The sequence below is a fragment of the Myiozetetes cayanensis genome, unplaced genomic scaffold (genome assembly GCF_022539395.1).
Source record: "Myiozetetes cayanensis isolate MyiCay16 unplaced genomic scaffold, myiCay2020 scf6-25, whole genome shotgun sequence".
NCBI lineage: Eukaryota > Metazoa > Chordata > Aves > Passeriformes > Tyrannidae > Myiozetetes > Myiozetetes cayanensis.
Window position 1 is genome coordinate 3447532 of NW_026087853.1, and position 27995 is coordinate 3475526.

The 27995-nt window shown below is 37.5% G+C and overlaps 1 protein-coding gene across 1 annotated transcript; it reads right to left on the reverse strand.

Annotated features, from left to right (window-relative positions):
* On the reverse strand, positions 1–27113 carry CUNH14orf39 (chromosome unknown C14orf39 homolog). The gene is made up of 17 exons (XM_050336261.1): positions 27065–27113; positions 26667–26723; positions 23738–23864; positions 19241–19330; positions 15311–15498; positions 14804–14846; positions 14275–14395; positions 12982–13076; positions 8066–8205; positions 7532–7611; positions 5833–5918; positions 5680–5744; positions 4562–4629; positions 3323–3462; positions 2686–2821; positions 1271–1328; positions 1–203 (listed from the first exon to the last, which is right to left on the reverse strand). The coding sequence occupies exons 1-17, from the start codon at positions 27111–27113 to the stop codon at positions 1–3; spliced, it is 1746 nt and encodes a 581-aa protein (XP_050192218.1).
* Between the last annotated feature and the right edge of the window lie 882 nt (positions 27114–27995).

Genomic DNA, 27995 nt, shown 5'->3' on the forward strand with positions numbered 1-27995 from the left:
TCAAAAGAGTGTAAATTGCTTTGTATTTTGTGAGGAAGAATGAAAACCTTTCATAGCAGGAGAATGTGATGATCTCTGATCCTGTCCAAATGCAAATGGAAAACTAAAGTCATCTTTTCCATCTCCAAACGCATGAGAAGTCGATTCTGAGGCGAAGGGGAAGGCAAATGCATCCTCACTTTCAGGTTTCCCAAAGAAGCTCCCTAAATGGAATACACATTATATTAATTATTAGATTAAATCTTACTGAGAGAGTACTGCATTCAGCATATGTTTCTTTAATAACATATTATACCCAACACCCTGCTGAGCATCAGCCTACAGTTTTGTGTTCACTTCTGCACTAGAAATGGTGTTTCCAGGAGATCCTTGTTAGAATCTACATCGAGGGAAGTGTGAAGTACTGGAATGGTTTAGAACAACAAAACACTTGTGCATGATATGTTTTGCAACGGAGGTCTTTGCAAACAGAATCTACGAAAGTGTTTCTTTGGAGAACAATGGGATCCGTCACTGAAATACTTGGAAAAACAAAGCTGCTGACAGAGAAACACCTGAATTTTTATTTAGTAGAACAGAATTCACACTCTTAAAAGCAACTACATATGCATGAAACCCTATATTCTGTATTCATCTACTTTAAAAAAAAAAAAAAAAAGCTTTGCATTTCCAGCACCTCAAAAGAGAAAGATTAGATTACAGTTCCCTTCAGGCAAGTGTTTGATCAGAAGTTTTGATCGTATTGATATAACAAAAGATTGGCTTTTCCTTTCAGAAAATCCAGGATTTCACACAGATCATGCAAATGTCTGTGGCTCACTCATACTGAGTGAAAGATACTGTGTATTTTCTGATTCTGCTCTCTTGTGCCATTTTTACATTGTGTACTTTCAACAGTTTACACCAATGCAAGGTAGTTTACTATTGAGATTTCTTTAATCAAATGGAAACCTTATTTTCATTTTAGTTGAGGGAGGAAACAAAACCCAAGCAGATGTACTCTTTCCAACTCTAAGCTGGTATCTTTAAGTTAAAGAAGTATTTACCAAGTTTTACAGCTGTTTTACATTAAAATAATGTAAAATAATGTTCTTTTTCTCTGTGAAAATGCTTTGAGAGTTGAATATTTCTTCTTCCTTGCAGGTCCTCTCTGTTTGCCTTTCAGGCAAACACAGGTGCTCTGCTAAGCAGGACCATGAGCTTGTCAGTCGTATAAACACCAGCAGAAGACAAGCTGGTCTACACAAGCACATCTGGGTTCCAGACTTACCAATATCTTTGTGTGGGGACAGAGTGTTCATGTTTTCCACAGGGAAATTTTCTTCTGTCTGAAAACGTAAACAAATATTTTATTTAACAGATGAGAAAGGCAACAGAGAAGCTCAAACGCAGATAGGTAATATGGTCTTTCATTTTTGATGAGAAAGACACTGTCTCAGTGTTAGGAGCCTTCACAAAATCTGTATTCAAAGGTGATTATCACTCCCTAAAGTTGCAAGAGAAACTCTTTGACCAGATAGATTTCATTATAGTTGCACACACCTGCAAACACACTCCTTCCATTCTCCTAGAAAAAAACCTGTTGCTGTTTAAACTGAAAAAAAATCAAAATTATTTAATTCTGTGACACTTCAGGAAACCTCTAATCAACAACACAATTAGTTCCTACTGAGTAGGACCTGCCATTGCCAGAAAGAGTAGCAGGGTAATCACTTGTCACTCTTGAGGAGAGTTCTTAGGTTACATTTAAAATAGATACTGAAGTCCTTCAAAACTCCCATCTAACTTCAGAGAATCCCACCTCTGGTACAGCCTGATAATTCTTAGTTTCTGTCACTAAAGAGGCACAAAATAACATGGGTTCTGACAGCACTACATGACTTAATATCCAGCTCATTCCTCAACAATTCACAAACTACTCACCTGTGTGTTCTCTCCTTACACACAGCTCATGCTACAAGATACCAACAACACGTATCTTGCCAAACACAAAATAAAATGGTGCTTTCCCTCACCCCTCTTTCAGCTTCCACCCACTGAAAGAGAATATACCTGAGCTCAGATCCCTTATTTGCATAATGGGGTTTGGATCTCCATTGCCAAGTGGTACCTAAGCCCTGTCCTAGGCACTGACACACACCCATCCTGGATCCCAAATTATCTCCCCATTAACCCAGGAGAGGAAAATTGTCCCTACAGCACTGCAGTTAGGGAATCTGCAAGGCCAAGGAAGACCTAGATTCCATTCCCTGTTTCAAATACTTGCCTACAAAGCTCCTCCATTAAAGTCTAGCTATTCCATATTTGCTGTTCAATACCCTCAACGGTTTGTGCTTTCTTCACTTCATCAAGACAAAACCGCACAGGATGTGCATGAGAGCTGGGAATTCTGCTAGAGAACCTAAATTTTGCACTGCAACACTGAACCAGGAGCCTTTTGGTGAATCAAGTCATCTTAACATTTGCACGAGATCCACCCGAGAAAGATTCGTACTTGGTCAGAATTCATCATAGGGGGAATTGCCAGGAAAGCAGTTAAACATTTTCAAAGGACAACAAAGTAAAATCAAGCAAGATATTAAAAAAAAAGATAACCAGTCTGAAAAATCTCATTCACTATCAGTGCTGTTTTCTTCACTTACTTTGCTTTGTGCAAATTTAGGGCTCACAAGTAATCATTTTTACCTCATCAGATGAGTTTTGTGCCCCAAACACAGAAGAACCAAAGAAGTTAAAGCCAGGTGACTTCTGGGAGAAGTTCATGAGAGAAAAGAAAGCAGGAGACTTTGATGTTCCTTCTTCACAACCTAAATTTTGAATGCTGTAAATACAGAAAAGAATAAACTATATTAATAGTTTTTAAAGTAATGATGGCTTTTTTTTGTTCTATTTTTTCCTTTTTCTGTTTTTTTTTTTCTTTTTAGATCCCCATAGCTTCCATCAGTAATTTCTTTTTGCATCATAGAACAGGTAACACAATTCTTTAAAGCAAAGGTGTTGTTCTTACCAATTCTCTACCCTTTTAACAAAATCAACCTGTTTAAAGATAGAAATCAGAGGTACAAATATTACTGCAAGGAAAGACAATGTGTCTCATATGTCTAATCAGAGTCTTGCTCTTTCAAACAGCTGCAAGTGGAAAGAATATGAAAACCTAATAAATGCCTAGAATAATTGGGGGAAAAAACCCAACTGAAATATTTTCAGATGAGTTTTCTAGACAATTCTTTCTATAGTGTCTTCCAAAAACAGCAGAAAGGCTTATACAATAAACATCAGTACAACTTTTTGCTCAAGATCACAATAAAAGCTGAAATCCTACAAGTCAAATGGAGGTGTTTCATAGAAATGCATCTTCTTCCCCTTTAAGTCAGGTGTTTTAGGTGCTCTTAAAAATGGTTCAGCACTTTCTTCTACTGTGCCAGGATTATCTTCATTTGGATTAAAACTTGTGTGTACATCCTATTAAAAAGAAATATACAATAATGTTTATAACATACAAAATTTCCCAAAACATCATTAGTCCACTTACCTATAAATATGTTCATTGTATGCTCTAGGTCTAGTTATGTCTCATGAAAAATAAAAGGATTTTAATAGAGTGCTCACACTGACATATTCATCATCCTTAAAGCTGTAACCTTAATTTACCCAATTTAAAATTGACTTCCTGTGAGTCAAAAATTTCATCCAAAAAATAAAGAGACTTGTGAAGTAACATTTTCAATAAAAGATGTCATTCTAAAGGGTGTCTCAGCATCATGTTTAAGGTCCTTCTGGGATCCTCTTGATACTCCCTACTGAGATAAAGGGACATCACCATCAGAACAGATTTTGGTTGACTGAGGTATTTCATCTCCCTCAGAAAAAGTTAAATGAGAACCTACACTTGGATTCTGTGCAGCAATTTCCACCAGAATCAATCTTATTTTAAAGGCTTTCTTCTCCACCACTTGGTTTCAGGCACCATTTTTACCCTTCTGACTCTGCTCCCCATCCCACTGAGGGGGGCAGGCAGCAAGTGGCTGTGTGGTGCTCAGCTGCTGGTGAGTGTTAAACCACATCTGGATACCACCCACATGTGCAGCACAACTGGCTTGAACTGGCTTGATGTGAGCTTGACCTCACATCCAGGCACAGCTGGTAAAAGCAGTGCCAGTGGAGCCAGCACTGAGCCTGTTCATAACAGTGTCTGTGCGAGAAATAAGTTTCAAATGCAGTTTTTTGTTGTTTTTTTTTTTAATGTTTCATCAGCTCACACTGATGAAAATGTTGTGCACCAATTGATACAAAAACTCTGATGTGCACAGGATAGTCATCCTAAATGGGCTCTTACTAAGGCAGCAAAAAAACCCTCAGAACCCTGATGTGATCAAGAGCAATGATCGCTGTATTACCAGTCAGGGGGGATTGGTTGGCTCCTCACCTGGTGTGTGCCTTATAAAGAGTCACTTTGCCAGTTTCTGAGACTCACCTCGTGCCAACCAATTCCAGTAGGTCAAAATACTTTGACTATTGTAAATAAATTAATTACTTATGACATAAGAAATGCTTTGCCTACTTGAGATACCTGCGAAGATTCCTTTGGCTCCTCTGCTTCTTTATCACCACGTTTGGCCTCTCGGTGTGCTGTACAAAAAAAAAAAAAAAAAAAAAAAAGACAGGGCTGCCTGTATTAGAGCAACTTTTTAAATAGGTACCTAAAAATTACCTTGTGGGAAAGAATCCCCGAGGAAGGTTTGCCAAGTTGGCATTGCTATTGCCTAGAGAGTGTTCTGACTGCGGTTTTCATAACAACCCGCTCTGTGGCTACGTCCATAACAATCACCTCTCGTTCTGCCACTTACTCGCTCTTGTCAGAGCGTTACTCAGGCTGCTTCACGTGGTTTGGTGTGTTCTTCAAACCTGCCCATTGTTCCCTGAGAGCGCTGTGTTTGTCTAATCCAGCTATTGCCCTCTGAGAGTGCTAATGCCAGTCAATAGAAACCAGGTGGGAACAATGTGAAAAGCACATCCGTGTGACGGGGATGAAGTGTTTAAAGGAGGACGAGAAACGAGAGGGAATGTTATCAGACTTTCTGCTCCGAGCTTCAGGTCGTGCAACATCTCAGGCGCTGCAGGTTAAGGACATTGTGTTTCAAGACACAGAAGTAGCGTCTTATTTATAAAAAAATGTTGACTGTAAGCTTTTACATGCATCTAAATTGGCAGTATAATTAGAAAAAAAAATATTTAAACTGAAGTTCAGCGCCTTGTGATCTCAAAAACTGTAGATGTGTTTCTAACTACCCTGTTTTGTTTCTGCAAACATTCTGTATGTTTTTCTCCAGTTAATTTTCATGATTAATAATCTTAATGTGGTGATTCCAGATTCCTAAATGACTGGGTTTATTCTCTTTGCATTTTCTCATGCCTCCCGGGCAGATTTTGAGACTGGATTTCATTTTACCCAAGTAATTTGAAACTAGAGTATGAATTTACAGGAGATGTTGGAAGCTTCCTTTCACTGACAGTGGTCAATGCAGAATGAATCTGCCTGTCTGCTCTACTCAAAGTTTGAACTAAACAGTCAAGGTGGGGAAGGAATACAAATGGTGGCCCTCTTAATACCAGAATGAAAATTTTGTCCATAGAATAATATGATCCAGCCTTATCAAAAAAATTGCAGTGGTACCTTACCCATTGCTGCATTTTCACTCTCAAACTGCTGACTGGAAGTCAACTGCTTTGGAGGATTTGTCAGTCTAAAAGACAAAAATTATTGTTTGTCTAAAGATGAACTATCTCCATAAACCCCAGCCTTAAGAATGAAAATTAATTTATTAAAGTTACCTGAATTTCATTGGGGTTTGTATGCTTGTTATTGATGGAACTTGGGCAATTTGTTGGTTATTAGTCCCTGCAGTGTCAATAACCATCTAAAAGACAGAAGAAAAATTCAAATGAGGCAGCAAACAAAATTGTCACATCAACAGTATCACTTCGATTTCTTCTTAGACTGTGGAAATCCCTTCTTTTAACCAGGAATTAAGGATCAGGCAGTGTTAAAAAACCTTTTTTTTGCCTATATTTCCTATACCTACATTTTGACAGCATGATACCGAAACCGACTTTTATAATTTTTTATTAAGTCTTAGTCACAGCACTGATAACTAGATGTGAATAATTAACTTCTCTGTGACACAAATAAGGTTATGTAGTTTACAAACTCTATCCAGGTTTGCTGCTGCTCTTCAACACAAAAAGGGCTGGGCCAGCCCTGTCTGTGCCTCTGAGGCCAATGTGAGCATGGACATCAGTCTCAGTCAGCACAGATCTCACATGTGGATTGAGAAATCACAGAAAACATGGAAATACTCCCACCTCACAGATTTCCACCAGATCAAAAGCCCTAACTCTTATATCTAGGGTGTCTTTATGCCTTAAGGGCAGAGTGGCACCAGGATTCTATGCCTCTGCATCAGATAACATATTATTTCACAGGGAGCATCTAGTTCTGGTTTATTTTTAATTTACAAAATGTATCAAACTGAATTCAGTTCAGGGTAGGGGACAAAAGGGCTGGTTCTGCATTATCTATCTGCCACTCAACTCCTGAAGTTTACAGCACACCTTCTCTGAAGCACAGCAACCTTTCTTCCAATCTTATTTTTCCTCAGACTCCATCTTCTTTTCCTTCACCCTTTCTGAAAGTTCTCTTAACCTTGACTTACTGTTTCTCAGTATTGTCTAAGTGCAATTCTAGGTCCCAGATTCCCAGCCTCATCTCTAGATTACCCTGGCAACAGCCCCTTCCATCATCCTTGTCATGTCCAACTCCCTCAGCCAGCCACAAATCAGAATTGCTCAGCCTGGTCACTGCCCTTCATGTTGTCTTACCTGAAGACTTTTCTGGGTTGGTTCATTGTGTTTGAATATTTAAGATACAAATACACTTCACCATTTCATGAAAGTGCCATATGAGCTCTGTGCTTATGGGTGGGAGACAGAAAATGGATTTGTGGACTCCTGCAGTGTACAAAGCAATGTTTTATTCCTGTCAACCCAGATTTTTGTCTCTAGTTAAACCTCAGAACTGAGCTGGTAACTGTAGGCACACCTGTACAGCATCCTGCACATTTAGTCCTTTAGGAAATCCTTCAGTATGGAGTAGATGGCTGACAAGTCATCAGCAATACAAGATCATGTCTCTCCTTTAGAGTTCCAAAAATTTGCTCCATAAAACCAAGTGAATCTGCAAAGGTTATGCTAAATTTTAAAAACTATTACAGAGAACTAGTTGGAAAGATGGACCACCTCAAGTTTGACATGAGAATGCTTTGCAAGAACGCGCATATTTTCAGGATGAAAAGGCACCAAAGGAAGATTTTTGCTGTCATTACCAAGTAACAGCAGATTACCGAAATTAGTGCCCTGTTTATAGAGCTGGCAGGTTTCATATAAGATGTTATAGCATGAGGCATATTTGAAGTGTTTTAAATTTAAGCCACCACATAAACCTCACGTTTTCACCAGTGGGAGAGCTGCATACCTCTGACAAATTTTCTGCAAGGCTGGAGGAACTGCTAGTGGCAACTGAAAGTTCCATTGGTTTTTCTTTTTCTTCTCTCCCTAAATGAACAAATATTATGTAATGTTGTCAATAGGATTAAGTATTCAAAGCGTGGCATTGTTAGGCAGAACTTGGGAACAAAGATTATAAATTTTCCTTTCAATATAGAGCGAAAAGAAAATTATCACAAAATATGAAAGCATCAATCAAATAATAGTCAGTTAATGTTTCCTGTACTAATGCAAACAGTTTTAAAGGTGTGTTTCAGATTTTTCTGGCACCATGCATAAGGTGTATCTGTCATGTTACTTTACTCATTGCAGAGGTAGGAGAGGAACCAGACATAGAAGATTTCCTGAACATAAAGACAGGTAGGTACCCAACTTGCACTGAAAACCTAGGTTTGACTGTCACAGTAGGAGCAGTTCACTAGATTTGTTCTTGTGCATTATCCATTCATTTACACAGAAATAATCCAAAATCCTCACTGAGAAATCATTAAGCACACTGCACCTGTTTCTGGTTGTTGATCTGAGAATCTAATACTCTGTACAGACTGGACCAGTTTCTGAGGAATGTGTAGGACCTGTAATGGTTTACACTGCTGATGTTTCTCTTTTGGCAAAGGTGAGGGTTCAGGCTCTTCAAACATCCTAAACAGAATTAAATTTAAAATCATTAAGTTGCAATAGAAAAGGAACCATAAAATATAACTGCTTCAAATAAGTGTAATTTTCAAGGGAGTTGGATGTTGTCAGCGAGGTTCTACCATTCTCAGCACCAGTAGCTGATAAAAATTGAGGTTTTCTTTAAATAATATCAGAGAATATCACTGAAAAAAAGAAACCACCAAGTAGTAACAAGCCAATCATAAGAACATTGATGACTTAAATTTTGTCAGTATCAAAGAAAAGAATTAGCAGTTTGCAGTTTTACACTTTGAATAAAGTACATCATTATTGTAGTTCTGAAATCACATTTTCACATTTAAAAACACTTTTTCTCTCTCTCTCTCTTTCTCTCTGAGATTGTCTGGAATACTCACACTACACACATACAAAAGAGAAAACTGCAGCAAGTGTTTTCACTTATGGGGTAATTATCTGTGTAGGGTAAATAGTTCTTTACAGTGGAGAAAGACAGAGGTTAGCAGAACAATGAAGGGTAAAGTGGCTATTTGGCACAGGAACGTTTACCATTTTTTAAAATAATGAGTTCTATTCTATTTTCTCTCTGGCATTCCTGCTTAGCGCCTCTGTGCTTCCAGCTACAACATCTGGTCTGTAACTGGCTGAACAATGCTGGCCAGAACAAAGAAAGAACTGAGTCCGGCTGTCGGTTCTTCTTGAAATTTTCAGTAAACAAAAATAAGATAAAATGTAGGATGCACTCTATCTTATAGAGTGGAGTAAAATTAGCAGCACTAATTAAAAACGCCAGCTAGAAGCACTGGTTAAGATAGATGGACCTAAAAACACATTAAACTCATATCCATACACAACTGTGCTCACATAAAACTGTGAATGCCCCTCAGTCAAGTAACTCTGAAGAAAAGGACCATTTTCACGTGTAGTTACATACGCACCTGGTGCTGTGCTGGAATGAGACCTAACCAGCTATACAAACCAGATACCACCTGACATAATAATAATAAAAAAAACTCCTATGAATATTAAAGATTTTTTTTTTAAATTGTATAATTTAGTTACACTGATTATAGATAAACCTGTGTCGAGAATGAATATCACAGGAAATAAGATGTCTATATGGCTGGTGCATCTTTAAATTAAGATGCAGGGAGCACAAAATCAAAGGGAAATCAAAATAGCCAAGCACAGAACTCTGGCTGAAACTGCCTCACTTTGTTCAAAGTGGCTTATTTGGCCACTTCACCACAATCATCATTCAAAGATCAGTGGAATGAGGCTGCAGTAGTTGAGGTCATCAGCTAGACTGCCAGAGACAGTCTAATAAAGGCGGGTTGTTTGGGGTGGTTTTTTTTTGGAGGGGGGTGATATTTTGTTTGTTTTTTCACAGAACTGAGGATGCCGAGTTGTGGTTTTAAAAGTTCTTGCAGTCACTTTCCATGTGCTCCTGTAAAGCCTAGCAGAGAACTCTACCTTTCTAAAGATTTACTCTCCATTAAATATATTCTCCATGTTCTCAATAAAAAATATCCTTTTACAATGCATATCTATTCAGAATAATGTATCAAAGGCAGCTACAAACCAGACTCAGAAACTCTTAAATATGCACTTTTTAAGTAACAGAGCCTGCAGTTAAACTTTATGCTCCCTTCCCTCCCCAAAAACACTGTTGACAAATAAACCATGGGCATCTTCTCTGACATAATTAATAACCACTGGAAGAAAAATCAAAGTGCAAACTGAAGCTCAAAGCAGTCCAAATTGCAGTAACAAGAAAGAGCATTTGTCTTCTTTCTCTGCTTCATTGTTAGGAGACATCTGAGTAGATAAAAAAATCTTTATCTTGATCCATACTGCAAAACAGGGAACCTTTTTTAAAGTGTAAAGAAAAAAATAGATGTTCTTAAGTCAAAATAAAGTGGCATTTCCTTAGTAGTATTTCTTCACTGTAGCACAACGAAGCCCAGAAATTAATATTACTTCATTTTCACTCTAGGAATGGAGTGTATTTGATTGAAGAATCACACCTGGTTCCTGTGGTATTTACAGGACTCTCCTGAAGCCATTTTCAGTATTCTCATGAGCCGCATGGCAGCAATTCCTTTGGGAAGCAGGACTTTTAATGGCTAGTAACTAAATAACTGCCTATGAAGTTTGGTGAGCATAGGGTTGCCTCTTCAGGTATGTTTACATTAGAAGTCCTGAAACAACTTTTTAAGTACTTTTCCAAGAATTATATTACCAAGTTTTTTCTTTGGTCAGTAAAAGTTAATCTCTTGTAATGCAAAGATACTGAAAGAGCAGCAATAATCTGCCATGGAATATCTTTTCTTTGAAGTTTTAGCAAAAAGCTCTATCTCGGAATGTAAGAAGTAGAATTAATATATGACCAAATTGGAAAAAGAATAAATACAGAATTACAGAATAACTAAATTAAAGCTCTCTCAAACATTTTAGAAAAGCAGAGAGAATGGGCATGATTTATGCTGTAGCACAGTTCAAGATATCAGCCTTTCTATGTAATAAATACAATCTCTAATTGAGAAATCAAGACTTGGGCTTCAGAAGAGTTGAGTCCTATTTGGTGGCTGACAAGAACTCTAGATTTGCAAATTTTCCCTATGATGATTGTCAGGGTAACTGGTGAATTATGAAAGCCCCCAAATCAGAGAAAAGCTGGTATGAGCAGAGGAGCCTGTGTTTTGCCCTCAGCCTTATCAACAACTGACTGGCCAGCAAAGGGTGAGCCCAACTAAAATGTTCCAGGCCTTTTAAAAGAACATTTACCACTTTCACTCTCCTGCCTAAGGGAGAACATATAAATCAGCACCTATTAATTGACTTGCAAGTTGGTTTCTTGTCTTGTAGCCCTCTAAAGCATTTCATGGGTATTAATTTGTACATTGTTCTGCTCAGTGCTTTCACTGCTCTCTTTGCTTCTTTTCCGCTGGTGCTGCTGGTTTCATGCTGGTCTGGATCAGTTCATGGAGACTCACAGTACAATTCCCTTTTTTTCTCTGCTTATTTTGTGGCAGAAGATGAAGATATCTCCTCCATACAAAGATTTCTTTGCTCAGTAGTATCTTTGTAGTGACTGCAGGACAGCTCACAAGAAGCTATGGCCTTTGGTACCCACGTTCTGCTGTTGTATTTTTGTACATTGCCTTGAGTCTGCAAAGGTTTTATTTCACATGTCTCATTTTCTCAATACATTTTCTATTTGGTTTTTTTTCCCTCACATTGTTTATGATCACAGCTTCATAATACACCTGTTTTTAATATCAGTAGTTACTTAAACAGTTGCTTCAATGCTTTCTAGTGAAGACTTCTTTTAATAAACTAACGTCAAATAGGGGTTTTAAAAATGGTTTTATGCCCCTTTTTTACAGGGCTCAAACTCCTTTAAAATTTACTCTAGGAAAAACTTATTAATTAATAATCAGGCTCTGGTCTGATAACACTTGCTGTATCACATAAGTGCATACACGGAGATTAAAAGGCACTGTGAGTTAGGGCAGTGTAAAAGGTTTACAACTCCTTCTCTCCATGATGCAGCCCATGGAATTATTGCTTCAGTAAGAGCACCAAAAAGATCTGCCTGTGTGCAGCCCAGACACAGCTCCAGGTGGAGGTACAAGCACCTGAAGGGTCCTTGACAGGGAGATAAACGCAGAGGGATTCTTACACCTCCATACCCAGAGCACAGACCTCTGTCTCTTATAATAGGTCTCTAATTGGCTTTTTTTTTGTTCTGCAGACTGAAGACACAATAATTTCTGTGAAAATTCAAAGGGAATGCTTCCCATCTTCCTTTTTTTTTTTTTGCCTTGTCCTGCAGCTAAGGGGGTTTCTTGCTTCCCCATGTTTCTGTTCTTGCCAATTACAAAAAGCTTACATAAGGAGGTAGAACAGGTGTAAAGGCTTAAGCCAAAAAAAAAAAAATCATCTGAATGATTCATGGGTAAGAAGGTATTAAAGAACTAAAAAAATCCCTTTGGAAAGGATCTCAAGGATGATACATTTCTATAGATGTATTCCACTAAATCCCTGCTTAAAGTCCAAAAAAGATTCTTTTTCCAGTGCCCCATAATACAAAATCACACTTTGGCAAACCTTCTGGACATATTTTAACTTTAAAATGGGTTTCAGTCTAAAAGTGTCAGCTCAACAGGAGATGTTTCAGCATTCACAAGGACTCCAGATGAGTATAAGGTAGTCCTGATGGTGATTTTCAGTCATTGTAATTAAGCTCAAATTAAAGTGAGTCCCAGCTGTAAATGATCGCTGACTAATTTACTAAGCCATTAATCCTGTCCATGAAACTTTCACTCATGCTTGTTTTTAAGAACTAAATTAAGAGTTAAATTTCTTAAGTAGTTCAGAGGTGAAGACAACTGACATGTGGAACCCTGACTCTTTTCCCCAAATATGCATTTAGCAGAGTTAATGTATTTTATCTCTGCACAGTCAGCGTGGTTGCATTCAGAACTCACAACACTACTCACACAGATTTCTCAGCAGTAGCTGAGGAGCAAAGGTTTCCACAAAATACTTTAGAATAGTATTCTTTGGATACATTGAGCTTCCAAGAATCAAAATTTGCCACCATCTTAATCCCCAGAAATATAAAACTTTTAAAATTGCATCATTAAATCACATGATCAGGGTTAGACAAGCTTGCCACTCCATTTTTAGCAACAGTTTGTGTTTTGTAGCACTCTTTGTGTAATGTTGAGATACTATGAATAAAAACAAGGAAAATAAAACCATTTTGAAGTGTACCTTTCTTTAAAGTCCTCTGACCTCTGAAGACTTTTTTGATTTTTTCCTTCAATCATTTCAGAACCATTTTGATCTTCTGTAGCCACTTCAAGTGTCTTAAAAGATAAAGAACAAATGGTATAAAAATTGACAAAATTTTAAATCTTATAGCTGTGTTCTTCAGAAGTTTTCTAAACCCGAGGAATCACTGCACAGTAGTAGAGTTATTGCAGGCAAGACATTCTGAAGAAATAAGCAGAACAAGGTTAAAGAGAGGAGATATTTTTTGTTGGACAGACTGCAAAAACTGGAACAAACATAGAAGTTTTGGATCACAGGCTCTGCACATCTGTTCAGGACCTGGAGCTCCTTACATGGTCTCCTTCAAAGCTATAAGCAAATTCACCTCATCCCTTCTCACTGTGTGTTTACACAGCACACATCACTTTAGGAACTTCAGGCTAGAACTGTGAGTGTCAAACAGGATCACTAAATATTAAATATAAAGCCAGAAAACACCACCTGTGCTCAACATGCTTCTATCAGCACGAGACAGTAAATGGAGTGAATTGATCAGCTGGTCCAGAGAGGTAAAAGCATCCAGATGCAATGCTATAAAAAATTACTAAACCTTTACAAGATTGGCCTAGTGGGCTACTCAGGCTTAGAACAGACCTTTTACAGAGGACTGGGTGCAACTTCTGCACTGAAAAAATCCCTTTTATTTTTTGAAGACCATCCCTTTGGAATCAGTGTTTCTTCTAGTCAGTGGGACTGTATTGATCAGACAGTTTTACCTCTGAGGGTTATCTACCCACACATTTATTTTGAAAAAGAAAAAAGAGAAAAAAAAAAAAAAAGAAAAAAAAAAAGAAGGAAAGCAGGAATTTCCATATTTCCATTATTCTTATTGTAAATCATATTTAGTTAAACACAAACCCTTAAAAACCAGTAGGGCCTGTGAAAGCTGCACAGTCAAGCCCTGGGGCTCACTGAGGAGTGTCCCTGCTCTGCTTTCAAGTGACTTCTCTTGAGATGACACCAAAGTCCTCCTGACACGGTGCCCTGACAGGAACTCTGGCATAGGCTGAGGTCAACAGAAAGCAAGCTTTGAGAGCCTTTACATTCATGGACCCCTTTTCTCTAAGGAAACATATATGATGCTACAGAAACATGAGACTGGAATCATCCTCTTGGTCTGTGTGCTTGAAAAAACACTGCTTTTTTTTTTTATTATGTTTCAGAAAATACAATGGCAGGATGTATAACTGCATGACGTGTATTTCTCAGAAAATAAAATTAAAATACGGTTACCTTTTTGAAAGAATCAATCTTCCTTTCTAATTCTTCTGCTTCTGTTTTCAGTTTGATGGATTCTTGTGCAGCAACTGTGGCAAGATGTAACATTTCCTGTGTTTTTCGCTTCGAAGATGCACTTCCATGTTATGGAATAAGTATTTCAACAACGTGTATTTCTTTTTCAAGCAAGGGAAACCATCAGATCCCTGACCCCTCTGTGCCATAAGAGCAAATGCCAGAGGTGAAGAAAGCTCTGACAAATCTACATTGCCTTGCCACACCTTCGAACCTAACTTCAGTTAAGCTTCCCTAAATGAAGAATTTTGATGGATATGTTATTAAATGATTTTTTTAATTCTCTCTCTGGAAAGTGCTGCCATAAATTTAAACTGAAGAGACCTTCAATTTTCTCACCAAGAAATGCTGATGCTGTCACTCAAAAGATATATATATAAATAATTGGTCTTTTCTAATAGAAAGTTGTGAAAGGTAAATATAAACTTTTTTCCCTGCTAACTGCATAAACATTACAAATAAAGGATACATGTGTACAGCCCAATCATTTACAGATTTAAAAGGAACAGCCTCTGCAGAAACAAAATTCAATTTCAGAACAGTAATTAACAAACCTAATTTTCTTAACAAATACAATATAAATTAACAGATCAGGAGCACTTATGTTTACTTAGTATAGATAACAGAAATTGCAGTGTAACAATTATGCCATTAACGTGCACTAAAAAGATACTAAAATTAAATTTAAAACTCTGAGGGCCTCGATCTAAAGGATTCTTAGAACATTTTTACCCCAAGAAGCCCAACAGCAAACCTCTCCCCATTACATTTAGGGGTTGGAGGAAGGAATATTACTGTATATACTCTAAATTTTTATTTGCTACAGATTTTTTTCCCTAAAAATGGTGTAACACAAAGACTATATTTTATTAGCTTAAAGGAAACTGTGGAAAACGAGAGGATTTCTGTATGGCACCTTTCATGTGCAGTGCCCTGCCAAGAGGCTTTACTGTAAAAGCATTTAGAAGAGCAGTACCCAGAATATCTAAGCAAGCATCTTCTTTCCATTTGTATTTTTCACAGCATTTCAAAACCCTCCTTTGGATTTCTTCAACTTCCTCCTTTTTCCTGTAATATTTCTGGGCAAGAGGAGTCTCTGCATATTTTTTGCGGTGTTCCTCCAAAACCTTCTTGTACTGGGTTATGTAATCCTCATACATTTTCCTATAAAAATAAACATGTAATTTAATTTTTTTTTCAAGTGAAGCCATTGTTCATAAGGAAAAATCTATTAGTTTGCAGCATCAGTTCTGGTGTCCTAGAGAAGAAAATTCGGATTATATTTAATATGCCACTCTTTGGTTTTATTGTTTATTTTCTGGCTATTTTTAAGGAATGCTATGCTGTATGTAACAAAGGACACAGTCACGATGTAAAAACCAGTCAAACCTCACTGTTCTGAAAGGAATGGAGACCACACCACGTTCAAAGCCAGCCTGGCAGATGACAAACATCTTTTTTCCTGTGTAATTGTCATGAAACTCACTTCAGGCCAAAGTCTCTGCTGGTGTTCACTGGCACAACTCCATCAGCTGCAGTGGAACTGTGTCAAACTTACAGTAAGAGAGGATTTGGCCAAACACCCCACATTTGGAGCAGCCTGATGCACCACTGGACTAAGAGCTGCCTCCAAGGAGATGCTGAGTAATCTCTGTCTGACTCAGGGAAGCCTTAAAACACACACACGAGTCACACTAAAACAACAGGACTATTCACACTTAAGGTTAAGCAAACACGTCAATGTTTAAATGGCAAAGAGCCAGAATGCTCAGCTTCTTGCAGGGCTGCCCTGTAAATTAATGTTACACTAATATGATTTCACTGGCACCCTGTGAGCACACAGCTATGAGTTACTAAGGTAGGTGACATCAATTAATGTTCATGGCATTTTTAAAACTCTCAATCAGCTTTTGAAAAAAAGTTATGCTGTGAAAACTAACAAATACCACAAGTAATAGGGTGCAACTCATCACATAGAGCAGAAAAATTTAGGCATGTGCAAAATAGATAATAAGAGTGTGATGGTGAGTGTTTCTGCAGATGGAAGATGTTAATAAAAAGGTATCACAGCTACAGACTGGATGTAAATTACTTAGGAAAAATGTTTAAAATAGTGACAATTTCTTAACACCACTACACTATATGTGGCCATAAATATTGATTTGTGAAAAACAGATTTTGGGAAAAGAATATAAAGTTAGTAAAGAGGTTAATAAATGAGGTATGTTAATAAAGAGGTATCACAGCTACAGACATCCAGCATATACCGTTAACAATAAATAATCATTTAATTGGGAAAGAAATGATACACAGAGATCCTTGTTATCACAATATGCCAGTATAAAGTCACAGAAGGTAAAGGAAATGCCATCCTGGAGGAAAAGGTTAGGCTAGCAATAGAGAGGGACAAATTTAAAAATATGAAGTTATTAGTACGCCTATAGATTAGCGAGGAATTCCTTTATGGAGAAAATTTCGGTGCAAAACAACAACTAAACCCGGAGAGCACCTCTTTACCTGCCCCACGAATCAAGGCTGCGTTAAGGAGCAGCCCTCTCTGCTAGCAAAGCAGACGCTGTTCCTCTCTAAGGAACACATTTTATCTCAAACTGCTGTTAATCACTTAATTGCAGCAGGACTGAAAGGCTGCGCTTGTCAGTCCTGGCTGCCCGTTGGCAACCCCAGACAATGGAAGAGAGAAAAACTTGTGTGCAAACTCAGCACTAGAAAATTCTGCTCTTACAAGAGGAGAACAAAAGTCACGGGAAGCAAAAAAACAGGAAGATTTTAATTTTCAAACAAAACTACACTCCAGGCACTAATTCCTGTTAAACTGACTGAAGTTCAATACACTTTAAGGAAAGAAGTGGCAGGTCAGCACTGTGAAACCTAGGAACTGACACTTCCCAAAATTCACACAGAAAATTACACCAATCTGTTTCTCTACACAGGTGGTCTCAGGAACCCAAGTTCCTTCATTTACTTGACATTTCTGTATACTGCACAAAATTTCCCAGGAATGAAAGATGAAAAATATTCAATTCTATTTAATTAAATAGATGCTACAAAAATGACAGAGAGGGAAAAAAAGAAAGAAATATACAATTTAGAATGCCTTACAAGTAAATTTAAACAATACAAGTAAGTAAAATAATTTGTTGCAGCAGGTAGCATTTCAAGCTTCTGAATATAATCCTAAAATTTCATATTCTTTTCCCAAAATCTATTCCTCTCAGATTAATATTTATGGCCATACATAGCGTAGTAGTCTTAAGAAATTGTCACTGTTTTTAATATTTTTCCTAAGTTTGTGCAGATAACACAGAGTATTTAGAATTCAGCACTGTTCACACTAAAGTCATTAGAAAAAGTTTTAATCTAATTGCAATGGGAAAAGGGTAGTGCTCACAACCTCCCTAAACATTATGTGGATGGCAATTTATTCCTCTTTCTTTCTTCATATCACTTTTTTCAGGATAAACTTCCAGTTCCTATGAGCATTCTTATATCTTCTTGAAATCAACAACAATGAAAAAATGTGGGATGTTTTAAAACCTCCATAATTGCCTAATTAAACACAAACTGATCTGCCCATCTTTTAAAAACATCTTTCCATCTAAAGCAGCACGTCCTCAGTGCCCACAAATCCCAGGCTGAAAAGCACATTCAGCTCATAAAGTTCTAAATATACTGATTTTTCTTCCTAATTTAAATACTTAGAGTTTACTGAATGCACATCCAGCTGACTTGAGCATATCATCGAATGCTTCAGTGCAGGAGGATTATATTTGAGGCACAGTTCTGAAAAATATATGAATTAAATTTATTTCCTGATGTCTTATAATTAAGCTTAGGAAAACAGATCAAACACTTTCATGTTGGAATTGAAACTAGTTATCTAAAGAAGCAATTTAAAAGTAATGCTTCTTTGGCTTGTCAGCTCAAATTAGTGAAAGCCAAGATGGCTTAATCATATACTCATAGAAAGCCAATTTAGCCTTATTTTTCACCAAATTTAGAGCTCTGAACAGGAAGAAGACAGATAAGCTACTAACTGAGTTAATTAAAGGCTATCAGGCATGCTATTTCTGCTGCCTTGGACAACTGGCAAAAAGAACACTTACAAAAGACCCAAAGCCAACCTTTTAAATCACCTAAATTTAGGACTCTAAACTGGGTTTTAGGTATCTGGAGGGGTCTGCTGTGACTTTTGCACTGCAGGGCTGAGCAGCCTCTTCCCTCTCACATGCAGATCAGTGAAGGTGAGCAGCAGCCTCTTTAAAATGAAGGTTTGTTTCAGTCTTTTAAACAGAACTTTGGAGGGTTACTTTGGCACAGCACATTTGGAACCTTTCAGTGAAAATCTTCAGGGACTGCTCTGGATTTCACTGAATGCAGGCAGCTACATTGCACAGTTAATAATTTCTTTTGAATGCAGGATCTAATTCATGAAGATGAAACACCTGAGATGACACTTGCTGAACAGAACTGCAGCTGCATGCTTTGTGTTTATTTTGAAAAATATACAGCAGTATATAAAAACTTGGTTTTGTACATTCTAATAATCATATACAATTCATATTCCAAAATAAAGAAAAGCATGAAGCCATCTGAATACTTCTAATTGTTAGCTGAAAAAAATTGTCTTTAGTTCTTGAGCTTTTCTTGAAGCAGTAGGCAATTGAACAATGTTCTGAAAAATTGTAATAGGGCAATTGAAGAATCCATATTTTATCCCATTCCATTGGTAACTACAAAATAAGATATGACCTTGTGATAATGTAAGCCAAAAATCCTCCTAGTTATTCAGTCACTTATATTTTTTCCTTTAAAGTTTACAACAAGTTTTGATGCAGATTGATGGGTCAGGTGAACAAGAAACCTCCTCTCATGTGACCACAGGTACCTCTCATTTTCTGTAGCTTCCTCTAAAGCTTCGAGTTCATTTTTCAAATATTCTTCATGTTTGCTAAGAATTTCATAGGTGGGCTTCCAGCTGTGGAGAAAGCCAAAAAAAGAAAAGAAAGTATATTAGTGGTCTTTCTTAAGAAAAGCCATTCAGAAAAAAAAGACATCAAGTTACTTTAGTAGCTTACTAGAACAAATAATTTATTAATGTTTCGATACTCAAAAGTAAATGGGTTTAGTACAGAAGTCTTTCACGTGCGTACTTTTATTTGTTAAGATTTTAAAGCCACAAATTCATGAAAATAGTTATATAAAAACGATTGAGGAAGATTACAAAGCAGTTTTTGAGGAATTAATGGAATAGGTTTCACACTTTTTTTTTTTTGGAGCCTGGTGCTAAGCAATGAGGCATCTAAATCCACTAATTAGTTAGTCAAAAGAGTAAATCCTTTAGATATGTACAATCTTCTTGTTGGAGATGCCCAGAACTTCATTCTCATGAGTATCACCAGCACCCATCCCATACCTAAATGCAAGCAGCAGCCACAAACAGAATTTCCTGCATTTTTTAAGCAAGTGCTGCTCAGAAAACACCAAAGTGATTTTCCTGGAACAGGATCATGCTGTGGATGGTATTGAAAGCACAGCAGCTTCATGGAATACTTATGGCTACTAAGCTAACAGGACTTTCTCAACACGCAGGTATTAGAGGTACCTCTTCCTTGGATGTGGGAATATTAGAAAGAGAGACAGAGAGACTTTCTGATTCGAGTGAAATTCAGATGTGAACTTTAGGAGAGGTACATAAAAAGGCTTTTGAAAAGAAAGCATCCTGCCTGAGAAAAAAATAAAAAATAGCGTAAGAAGCATCTGAACAGGCTGGGCTGGAGTGTGGCAGAGATCCTACTGCCAATGAAAAAAAATTACATGGAATCTACTACAGAAAAAATTAGCACACCCTCTCTCTAGCCAGGACTTGAAGGATCTATATATTCATGCTTAGTCCAGAATGCAAGCTGCCCCAAACAGCACTAACACCTACAATGAAGTTTGAGACATCTATCTGTCCTAGGAGATGCACACAAAAAAACCCCATTTTTAGGAACACATGCACGGATAGTATCAAAGCTTAATGTTGAAGAAATGGAAAGCAAAATCCATTAGGACTGAAGAGACTAAGTGAATCTGGAACAGCAGAGATACAGTTACATCAACCAAGAGGAGGGGAGAAATGGCGATACAGAACAAGGCTGCAATTGAACAAATAATTCAGAGAGCAGCTGAGGACATACAGCTCACTGTGCACTGCACAGCCATGAGTAGGGTAAATAGAGGGCATTTTTGGATATAAGTATACCCAATGGTTCAAAGTTGGAGGGTTTGTGGCATCCAATCACACAAAGTGTGAACATCCATTTGAATAATCACTCCAAAGGTAAAATAAAACAGAGGCTTCAGTAACAGCTGAGTTACTGCAATTTCCATCAAGGAAATAAATAAACAGCAAAGATCTGGCAATTAATTTGCTGAACTGAAGTCAAGTAATCTTGAACTGCAGGTGGTGAGACAACACAAAACACAACCAGCATTTGTAACAGCAGTAAAGTTTGTCAACAAAACAGCTCATTGAGGAATTGCAGCCTCCTTCAGGAAATTCAGCACCGTCAGCACAAATTGTGTGACACCACCGGTGATTAAAAATATAATTACAAAAATTTTACTTCACCATATCTACTGCAAATGCAGCAGAAGGCTGGATTTCTAAAAGGTCAGATTTTTTAAAAAGCAGAAAACAGACATACTTATATACTTATGTACTGGCACACCAATGCAGTGATCTTCTTCTTCTACTCAAAAACCCCCATGCCTTTCTTTGGAGGAAAAAGCATCCAAGAGATACAAAAGTCCTAAAGCTTTTATTAATCAGAGTATGAATCATGTTTACATGTGTAAACACATGTTGCATTTTGTGTTCATGTCTATTCTGTGGACATGTAAAAAACCCGTAGTACAAGGACACTGGTTTGTAGGATTCAAGGAGCTCATCTACCAGTTTGCTAAATGCATCACTGTTTCAGGGATCACATCACATTTATGTGACCTTCCTTTCATCAGACAGGGTATTAAAAAAACCAACTTGTTCACACTAATCTGCAAGCAATAAAATTGTCCTGTCATTTGGGAGTTTGGCTAGCAGGACAAGACAATTCCTTTTCCAAACTAACAACATTCTGAGTTCATCTGGTTTTTTTTCTTCTTATCTTTTTTTTTCTGTTTCCATGAGATCTCACCATCCTTGCACCCAAATTTAAAAACTGTAAGAGAAACACTAAAATTGGAATGAGTTCCACCAGTGGTATTTCAGTACTTCTTGCTGCTCTGGGATCAACATTTACAGTTTGAATCATTCAAGAAAATAGATATTAGCAAAACGTCATCACTTGTCTAAAAACATATTACATTTGGCTCATTTTATGCCAGTTCTTTGCTACATAGACCAACATGGATTTCTTTAGAAAACACATTATTATTCCAATCCATCTGTCTCACATATCATATTTTTTATAGACTTCCTGAATATAAGAATCCTTTATTTTGTTCAAAGTCTTCAAATCTGCTTCAATACACTCATGATCATGTCTAGTAACCCAGACAAAACACTGTTTCTTTGAGAGCTCTATTGAGCATCACTGGCAATTAGTCAGCTGAGAGGGTGATTGTGACTCCAAAACAATATTTGAATTTGCAAAACCAACATTAGAATCATGTCCAGTATAGATGGAGTGTCAACTAGAATAAATTTTAGAAGTTTAGGATGATTCTACTATGTAAGTGCTCTAATTGTCTGATCTTACAACTGGGGCTTGTTTATTGCAGTTTTCAGTGTGTCGTTAAATGACATTTCCAATAATTTAAGACACAAAGTCTCTACTCTTCTGCAAGCATTGTCCTTCTATGAATACATTTATTCATTAATGAGTCACTTCTCATTTTCAGTCTCTTTACACTAATGCCATTAATTATTCTTTGTAGGACTTGAGCCAAAACCCATTCAATTCAACGATTAAAATTTAGATCAGATCCTTAATTCTGCCCTTAATTTTTTAAACTTTTTTTTTCATTTCATTTGCATCATTCAACAGTTTGTGATTTGCAAAAAAATCACAAAAAAAAAAAAAATCAAAGGAAGTGGTGTGAGTAGTTTCATAAGCTTACATAAGTGTTCATTTTGTCCTGCATTGGAGGCAAGAATTTAATGTAATGGAAAAATGGAATTTTCTTGCCAAGGTCAAATGTTTTCCTAACCCTTTTTATGATAAAGCTACAAACTAGTATGGTATGGCTATCCATTCAAACAGCCAGCCACATACCCACTTCATTCACTAATGATTTCATTCTTTCTTCTGTTTTCTGAGGGTTCAAAATAAAACCAGAAAGGATCCTGATTCCATCTTTACTTCCCTCTTTATTTAGGAAACACAGTCTCCATTCACATCCCCAAACAACAAACAAAAAATTCAAATCTATGTTATAGATATTTTTATTGCATACTTACCTCTATATAGAGAATTGCAAGAAAACAAAACAGAATTTGCCAAGAAATCATCACTTCAGCTGCTGAGGAACTATAAAGGTTGTGGAGAGATGAACACTGTGATGGATTGTATCACCTGGGCCAAACCCTCTGTAGTGTCAAATACAGATTTGCCTTTTTGGCTACCCCTACAAACACCTGAGATTTCCAGTTTTGAAAATAAAACATTGTGTGTCAGGAAGAAAACACTCCTTGCAGCCAAACTGCTTCTTGAAAAGCTTCTAATTGCTAAGATCCGAAAGTGATCTGCATCTAAAACTGGCACTAATAACCTGAGACAAAAATTTATGTGAAGAAAAGTGTGAACATTGCATTCACCAGAAGAGTGTGCCTGGGAGAACAATTCTGCAGCCTGGAGCAAAAATCATGCTAAAATCTGCCAGTAGAAGCACACACATCTGTGTCGTAGAGACATAACCCTAACCCTTCTGGGAGAATATGTGCAGAACAAAAAGTAACATGAGACATGTTGCAAACAAAGAATAGAAAGATGTTCAATTTCAGGAAGGGTTTTTTTTAAAAGAGTATTATTACTGTTGCTCAAAGTTAACAGAACTCAGATGCATCCAAATATACAAAAATTATATTTCTATTACCTTACTACTTGAATAATTTAGCATGCCACAAAGACCTGCGATCTCTGAAAACTGTTGATTCTAATAAAAAACTAATCCAAAATTAAATGTAGTCTGATTTTCCATAATTAACTTTCTCAGGGGATGGGTAACACTGTAATTTTTTTTACTAAAGATTTACAGTTTGAAGAAAAGAGGGGAATCCTAAAGTTTTCTTTAACATCACCCCTAGCAGAACACACAGACACACACATTTTTCCATTGCTTCCCCACTGACTTCCTTGTTGCCAGGCATAACTCAGGGTCCAGCCTCAACTGTACTTACACATCGCAGTTCTTCTTACTGCTCTCATTTTGCTTTTTCAAATCAGCAATTTCGTCGTTGCTCCTATTTATGTTCTCCTCCAACCTAGCAATTTTATTCTTTTTTTCTGCGATTTTTGCAGTATATGCTAAAATTTTAAAAAAAAAAATAAAAAAATAAACATTCGACAGATCCATGAAATAAAAAGTCTACACTCAGAATTATTAAAAATTTCTTCCAAAATACTTAAATCTCTTTTAAGGTGAGTGGACGCTCTGTAATTAAGCAAAGCAATACCAAAGTGAGTCAAAACTCAGGGAGTTTCAGCTGCATAGTGAGTACCTTTGTTACCATCTAATATCATGAGATTGACTTTGGAAGAAAAAGTAATTATTTGTGATGCTCCTGAATCCCACTGTGTATAAAACTGAAGTAATTATTAGTGGTAGAAAGCAAAGCATTTTTAACAGTTCGAGCTGAGTTCTTGCAGTCCTCACTATCTGCAGACACTGTAAGTAGCACACAGGAAAACCAGGGTAAAGCCACTTTGCCCTCACTGATGTTTCCAACTGGGGAGACTGATTGAAACACAAAAGTTGCTAAAGATAAATGTCCCTTGGTTGTGTTTTAGGAATGGTATTGCCCAATTTAGTGTTCCCTCTGAAACGCTCCAAACCACCAAGCTCTCCCTACAGAAAGGTATAAAATGACCTCCGAGTCCTGGCCAGGCCCCTCCTGATTACGGCAAAAATTAACCCTGTCCTGGCTGGAACCAGGACACTCTTCCAAACCTTTGTTTTCTTTTACAGAAGTCCAGAAACCCAAATATTTTAAATGGGACAGCTGACTACAAGAAAGGAAAAATAAAAAGATCACTAAAGGCATAGAAGTAGTTAGTGGAAAACAGAAACAGATAAAATAAAATAAAAAAGAATTTTACTCAAGGTGGGAATGTGTAATGTATGATAAATTAATACAGGGCATGGGTTAATTAATGAAAAAAAGCTTTGTAATGACAAATTCTCAAGGACTTGATATTTGTGGAGATGATTAAAGCAAGCTCTTAATTCTGCCTTTTCTGACAGCAGGCAGCTGATAACACTTTCTGAGTGAGTGGTTAGGAGGGAATCCATGTTGTTGAAGATGATCAGTTGTCTTTCACAAGTAAGAGCTGTGAGAGCCATTGTGCCTGCTCACCTTGCAATGCAACGAGCACAGCTTGGTGCACTTCATTTTTCTCTGTGTTTTTTACTTTCTTTTTTTTTTTTTCTATACAAGGTTTCAGATTTGTCAGTGCCAAATTGTCCCTTGCTATCACTGCCACCCTGAAGCACTAAATGCCAGAGTAGGTGACCCTGCATGGAATTCGATCACGCACGTGTATGTGGCAGTATCTACCAAGACATAACGTAACTGTATTAACAAAATATACGCTTAACATTTCGTTTAGTGTTCTCTAGAGAATGAGCACCTCTGTGATTTGTTCAGCTCACGCTTTGCTTTCACAGGGACCTGGTGGGTGAGATGCATCTCACCCAACTTTACAGTGCAGGCACCTACTTCAGAACTAGACACCCATGGCTGCAGCTACGCTCCGCAGAGACAAGCTGACATTTTTAAAGCTTACTTTACCTAACCTGCTTTAAACTCTTCCTTCAGGATAAGTTAAATGACACCCTAAAAGGGACGGTTTCCCTCCACTGGTAATAAAGGGACTGTAGCCAAACAGCCTGATGAATCTCACACCAAAAGTCCGAGGCTGAATGCTACAGCTGTTCTTCTGCCAAGTCATACTCACACGGAGACAAAATTACATCAGTGTCACTATTTTTTTGGTAAGTTTTTGAAAGACTTAACCCAAACTAATAAAAGCCTGAGTGTTGCCTGTGAGTTTACAGATATTTAGGCGTCTCTGAACTGAACACAAGCAGCTATGCCATGTTACCACACAGCCTTTCGATTTTCCCTAAGAACTGCATAAATGTTAAGAAAAACCTCAAGTTTACAGTTCAATTACATGACTGAAGAGTTAAAGCAGACCTCTAGATGTGCCAGATTTAGTGTTCTAGGTGTTTTTATGTTTAAGATGCTTCAATTTAATACTGATGATCTTCTTAATGAGTAAGCACTTGCTCGGACATATCAGTGAAGATCGTTAGAAATGTTATAACCAAAAAGAACACTCATTAGACAGGAATTCTCTCTTGTTCTTTTTCTTGGAGGTTATGAGCTTCAATATCTGTACCAGTGGTGAGCACAGACTGGTTGTGGTAGAGAAACTATTCTCCAGACATTAATGTGAGTTAGTACATAGTAGCATGGTTCAAAAAAAAGCCAGTGTGTAAGTCCTGGGGGCGGGGAGGGGGGTGAAATTTGATGTGGAGCAAGATTTTCTCTTTGGGTTTACTGTTTTGAATTTCAAATAAAATAACCAGCTGCTTAATTGGAGGGGGGAGGGGGAAGAAAAAAAAAAAAAAAGAAGAAGAACCAGGCTTGAGTAGGTAGTAGCAACTGAGAGAACTTTCATTATTTTAAGCAAACAGAAAGAGAGAAGAGGCAGTGAGGCAGAGGTCCAAATCTGGAAAGAACAAAAAACATGCAGAAAGAAAGGGAGGCAAGTGGCAGATGTATTGAGCAAGCACAGCTGAATCAAAGAGCTGCCAGTGACTGTGAGGAGCTGCAGAGTCGGAGCAGGAAATGGCGCAGCATGAAACTGGCTGTCCATGAGGCAGCTGAACGGCGTCAGCTAAAAGTCGTGAGCAAAAGCAAAGTCTGCTGGGGAGAATGAGCAAGTATTGATGGCAAAAGATGAGGCAGGGTGAGAGCAGGACACGGGACAGCTCTCATTGTTCAGCTTGCTTCCGTCGCCGAGACACAGAACATGTCCCAAGACTAGTGAAACAAAATCAGTGTTCAGAATCTAATAAAATGATAATTTGTCACTACTCACAATTTATCTGTTGATTCACATGTTCCTTAGCAAAAGAAATCTGTTCTACCTGGAAAGCTTAAGAAGAAAAATAACTCATATATATGTATATATATGAATGTACATACATATATATGTTAGTTGAGTTGTGAAACAAATACATGCTGTTCAGCAGGAATTGCACAAACTCTGATTAACAATTATTTTAACAAAATATCTAAATAGCAATTTTACTATTAAATAGCTGTTACTACTACTCTCTGTAACCCCAAGAGCCAGCAAAACGTTATGTAGGCAAAGAGCAAAACCTTAATATTATATATTTATTTGAACTTAATATAACTGTTTAAAGCAGAAAACATCATTGCATGCACTGCATTAGTAATGATTAACAAAAAATGTATGATATAATGACCTACCAAGCTCGACCAGAAGTTTGTCCAAGTTGGTCAAAAGTTTGTCACTCATCGCGTAAACTACAAAAGAAAAATGCAGCTCAGGGATTTACACAGTCAAAAGCTTTACTGATACAATAAACAGGTCAAAATTGCAAGACAATACCACACATTTTAACATAAAAGAGAGAAAAAACAGTTTTAACTGCATTTGAATTACTGCCTAAACCATGTCAGTGGAACCAAATTTCTCACTGATAGTGGTAAGGGACTCAATGAAAGTCTAAACCACAGTTAGGAAAAAAGCAGGTTTACAATTTAGGGGAAGGGCTGCTCCTGGAGCAGTTCTACGTTTAAGAGGCTTAATGTTCTTAGAAGGCATGAAGGATGCAAGAAAAGATGCTTGTGTGCAAAATGTGTAGCCTCTGCTCCAGCTGGTTACTAAGCCTATGGACTGCAGTGCTGGTGATGGAAAAGCTCCTTAACCCTCCTGCACACTCCTCCCGTATAATCGCAGAGTATATTTGAATCAGAAGGTGCAAATACGTTCAGTGTGATTAAAGGCAGAGCTCTCACACAACGGAAAACAGACTGTTTACAAATTCACTGTTCTGTTTGCACAGCGCTGCTGGGAGCAGAAATTCAGTGATGGGTTTTTAAACAGACGGGGAATAACGAGTTTTCTAAACAGGGTGCAAACCGGGTTTATCAGAACGCGCTGGATACAGCTCGTCAGCTCAGGTACATTAACGTTAGCCAAGTTATGTGATACTTAACTGTCCCACAGAGGCTTCCCCACAGCACAGGGAAAGAAGTAAAGCCACGACAAATCGGTGATGAGGATGAGATCCTAATCCAGGATAAAGCAGAATAGAAAACAACTGCAGAATTTAACTAAAGTGGCATTAAGGCTACATCCTGCAGCACTGAGACTGTGGAAGCGGGAGGGGGCGGG

Excerpts from the sequence above, each read along its gene's own strand:
- CUNH14orf39 (XM_050336261.1), bottom strand. The coding sequence starts at position 27,113 with ATGAGTGACAAACTTTTGACCAACTTGGACAAACTTCTGGTCGAGCTT. Across the intron at positions 3,463-4,561 it reads AATCTTCGCAGGTATCTCAA|GATGTACACACAAGTTTTAA; the intron begins GTAGGCAAAGCA and ends TCTTTTTAATAG. Across the intron at positions 204-1,270 it reads GTCCCCACACAAAGATATTG|GGAGCTTCTTTGGGAAACCT; the intron begins GTAAGTCTGGAA and ends TATTCCATTTAG.